The sequence below is a fragment of the Elephantulus edwardii genome, unplaced genomic scaffold, assembly GCF_000299155.1.
Source record: "Elephantulus edwardii isolate Elephantulus edwardi_28Jun2011 unplaced genomic scaffold, EleEdw1.0 scaffold00056, whole genome shotgun sequence".
In the NCBI taxonomy this organism is placed as follows: Eukaryota; Metazoa; Chordata; class Mammalia; order Macroscelidea; family Macroscelididae; genus Elephantulus; species Elephantulus edwardii.
Genome location: NW_006399806.1, coordinates 950313 through 954980, shown reverse-complemented (window position 1 = coordinate 954980; position 4668 = coordinate 950313). Strand labels below are relative to the sequence as shown.

The 4668-nt window shown below is 39.2% G+C and overlaps 1 protein-coding gene across 1 annotated transcript in view; it reads right to left on the bottom strand.

Moving 5' to 3' along the window:
- Positions 1-4668, bottom strand: part of GUCY1A2 (guanylate cyclase 1, soluble, alpha 2) — a 453384-nt gene that overhangs the window by 31487 nt on the left and 417229 nt on the right. Inside the window, exon 7 of the mRNA XM_006887289.1 lies at positions 1895-2049. Coding sequence (XP_006887351.1) covers positions 1895-2049 — 155 coding nt within the window. The remainder of the gene's footprint in view (positions 1-1894; positions 2050-4668) is intronic.

The window sequence follows — 4668 nt, the reverse complement described above, 5'->3', positions numbered from 1 at the left end:
TATCATTGATTTCACACGCAAGCAAGATTCTACTGAAGATTATCCAAAAATGACTGGAACAGCACATCAGCAGAGAACTGCCAGGAGTCCAGGCTGGGTTTAGAAGGGGTTGTGGTACTAGGGATATTGTAGCTGATGTTAGATGGATCTTAGCTGAAAGCAGGGAATACCAGAAGAATGTATATCTGTGTTTCGTTGATTATGCAAAGGCGTTTGACTGCGTGAATCATAACAAACTGTGGCTGACTCTGAGAAGAATAGGAATCCCAAAACACTTGATCGTGTTAATGAGAAATCTATAATTGGACCATGAGGCAGTCATCAGAACAGAGCATGGAAACACTGCATGGTTCAAAATTGGGAAAGGTGTACGCCAGGGATGTGTCCTATCTCTATACCTTTTCAACCTGTATGCAGAACAGATTATCCGAGAGGCTGGACTCTATGAGGAGAAGTTTGGCGTCAGGATTGGTGGAAGATCTATTAACAATCTGCGTTATGCAGATGACACAACCCTGCTTGCTGAAACCGAGGAGGACCTCATGCACTTGCTGCAGAGGGTCAAGGACTGCAGCCTTCAGTATGGATTGAGGCTCAATGTCAAAAGACAAAGATTCTTACCACTGGACCAATTGGCGGCATCAGGATGGATAGTGAAGAGCCTGAGATTGTTAACAACTTTAGTTTGCTTGGCTCCACAGTCAACACTCTTGGCACCAGCAGCCAGGAAATAAAAAAACGTATTCTGATGGAAAAGTCTGCTGTTAGCGACCTCTCCATGTAATGAAGAGCAATGGTGTCACTCTGGAGACTAAGGTGCATCTGATACAGGCCATGGTCTTTGCAATCACTTGTTCTGCATCAGAGAGTTGGACAATAACTAGGGAGGATAGAAGGAGAATTGATGCCTTTGAGCTGTGGTGCTGGAGAAGAGTATTGAATGTACCCTGGACTGCCAAGAAAACAAACAGATTCACCCTGGAGAGGGTTGAAATGGGCTGCTCCATGGAGGCAAGAATTCTGGGGCTTCATCTGACATACTTTGGACATGTTGTAAGGAAGGACAGGTCCTTGGAGAGGGACATCATGCTTGGGAGGGTGGAGGGACGGCATAGGAGGGGAAGACCCTTTATGAGGTGGATTGATCAGTGACTGGGATAATCGGGATGGGTGTGTCAGAGGCAGTGTGACTGGCACAGGATAGAGCAGGGTTTAGGGCTGTTGCACATAAGGTTGCTATGAGTCGCAAGTGACTCGACGGCACATAACAACAACAACAACAACAATAATTTACTGTAAATTTCAAGGTTATAATGAATGATGAGTCAAAACAAACATGGTACCTGCTCATATAAAACTCAATAAATAATTGGAGAGAAAACATCTAATTGGCCCAAAATAAAGGTAAAGGAACATGATTAAAATGTTCACTCAAGTTGTCAACATACGATCTTTCCCAGTTTGAAGTTTGAGTCCATACACAGTATATAATTAGAAGAGTTTTTATTTGGCTTTACTATTCAAAAGATTATAAAGTGAGGTAAATATTTTTCTTTCATTTTTATAAACAATGAGGAACATTTTGAAGATAATAGAATTTCTAGTTTAATGCAGTATTTTCTCTCTTGTATTCTGAACAAGTATATTTCAGAAAGCTAGGGACTGTGGGAAATGACAAACCTCTGGTAACCTCTCAGCCACATCATGTTTTCTACGTGCACTCTCTCTCAGATGTTTATTTGTGCCACAATGACTATCTTTCAGACTGGGCGGGTCTACACATAGTATCTTGGAGAATGACAGGATCACGAAACAGAACATGGTTTTACAAATGACAGGATAGCAGCTCAAGGCAATGCCAGAGACATGTTGAAGGAGGCCAGGGAACACTTACTGGTAAGTGGTCGGGCTGACATTGATGCGTCGAGGGTGACTTCCTGATTCGAATTTGCTCGCCAGAGTGACATTATTTCCAAACAGGCAATAGCGTGGCATCCTCACCCCAACAACTCCAGCCAGCACGGAGCCCGAATGAATTCCTATCCTCATCTAAAATGGAACAAACAAGGAAAAGGATACATTTATGATTTTATTTTGTACGCAATTCTTTTTTAATGAGAGGTACTGACTTAGTGGTAAGGAGTTGCCCTGCACACCTAAAGAAACATGATTCGAACACACCAGCTGCTCTGTGATATTTACAGCTTTTGAAAACCTGCTGGATATTCAGCTATGAGTCAGTTCCAACTCAAAAGTATGTAACAACAACAACAACAACAATACAACAAAAACAACTGCTAATTATGCAAACCATTATACCGTGAGCTTCTCAAAGACAGGTGTGGAGTCAGTAATTTCGATGAATCTACTCTCTGGCCTACTGTACTAGTTGGTGAGCAAGAATGTTGTGGAATAAGTAAATGCACAAATGATTTGCAGGGGGGTAAAATCTATGCTTGATCTGCTACATAAGTCTTTGTCAAAAGTAAAATCAGGTTTCATTTGTATATAAGAATATGATCTAATGCATAGAAAATGTATTGAGTCCCTCATTATTCTTACATAAAATTTTATTTCTCCCCATAGTGTTAAGTACAAATATGAATTATGTATTTATATTTCTCTGTAGTTTATTAAATATAGATATTTTTTCCTCATGGCAGTAGGATCAGTATCTATTTCTTCATTATTACATATCAGCACTTATTATAGAACCTGGAGTAAAGGAGGCACTTAACAGTAAGTGATGAATGCTAAATAAATGGCCTGAGTTCTCTAACACATTATTAAAATGGAATTACAAAACTGAACTTTTGTATTAGTTAAGAAGCACTGCTTAAAATGAGGTTTTCACTTTACGAAAACTTGATAATAATCTGGTGCATGAATTGAAGGAGCTTTCAGTGTGCAGGTGACATACATCTAAATGTGATCACAGTACTAAAGCTATATATATATAACCTGCACATTCACACACAAATACATATCAAAAAAGAAAAAGAGTCCTGGTAACACAATGGTTAACCATGCAGATGGGAACTAGCTCTGCATGAGAAAAGGTGCCAGCCTAGGAAATCCTAGTGGCAGTTCTAACCTGTCCTATGGGGTCACTAATGATTTAGAATCATTAAAATAACTGAAGCCAATGACGGAGAGACTAAGGTGTGCCTCACCCAGGCCATCATCTCTGCAGTTGCTTGCTATGTATTATAGGGCTGGACAATGACTGTGGATGACAGAAGAAGATGCCTTTGAGTTGTGGTGCTGGAGAAGAATATTGAACATAATAACATGGACTGCCAGAGAACAAACTGCTTTGTCCTGGAAAGGGTGAAATCCGTTTGTTCCTTGGAGGCACAGATTTTAAAACTGCTTCTCACATACTTAGAGCATGCTGCCAGGAGGGACCAGTCCTTGGAAGACATCATGCTTGGAAGGGTAGAGAGATGGATTGACACAGTAACTGAGGTAATGGAGGAAGGTGTATCAGAGACAGTGAGATTGGTTCAAGATAGGGCATGGTTCAGAGTTAAAGTGCTCAGGGTCACTATGAATCATAGTCAACTTGACATAACATAACAACAATAATGTTTGCGAATTAGATGATTTCCTTAATTGTAGGCAAATCCACAGGGTAGGTTGATCAAGTTCCTAGACCCCTGCAAGGAAGTAAAAACCACTCTTCTATCATGCCTGTTCTTATCTCTATAGATGTGGTAATAAGAAATTCTAAGATCATCATTTGTCATAGAAATAGAAGATTCTCTATATATGTATCAAATCCTAATAATTTCAAACCAAGATGATCTAGCTATAGTGCCTAGTAAGCTATTACTTTACTTTTTAAAAAATGGATTAAACTATTTATTTGGAAACTCATGCCAGGAAGAGAGAGGCAAGATCCTTTTTACTAAAAGGGAAAAATCTAAAATATTTGTCCTATCAGATATCAAGTTAGTACAAATATAATTACTGGCATGGATACCTTACTATTAGCTGGACAAACAGAACAGAAAAGATAATCCTCAAAAGATCTCATGCATGTAAGTGTTTAGTATATGACAGAGCTGGCACTTAAAACAGGTGAGGAAAAATGACCTTTCTGTAGAATGTTGTACGTCAACTATTTTCAAGTAGAAAAAAAAATTAAGTCAAAATAAAAAAAAAATAATGTACTATTTAAAGTTCAATGAGAAGTTCCAAAGAAACCTCCAAAATACTCGTGCCTCAATACCATTTCCCAGGTGGATGGTCCATCTCTGTTCTATTTAGTCATTCACAAGGGGCCAGATCCTTTCCTGGCATTTTATCTCCCTATCCTGGCATGCATTTCTTGTTACAAGAATTAAAGCTTAATAAGGAACATTTATATTTTGCTTATGGGATGTACAAAAATATATAGTAGCAGGTTACAATTTCTGGGGCTAGGCATTATTTTATATTTACCCAGATTTAAGTTACTATCATCTTTTTTCACCTGAAGGATTCCCTTTAATATGTTATGAATCAGAGAGTTGGACAATGACCAAGGAGGATAGAAGGAGAACTGATGCCTTTGAGCTGTGGTGCTAGAGAAGAGTATTGAGAATACCATGGACGGCTAGGAAAACAAACAGATTTGTCCTGGAAAGGGTTAAACCGGGTGGCTCCTTGGAGGCAAGGATTCTG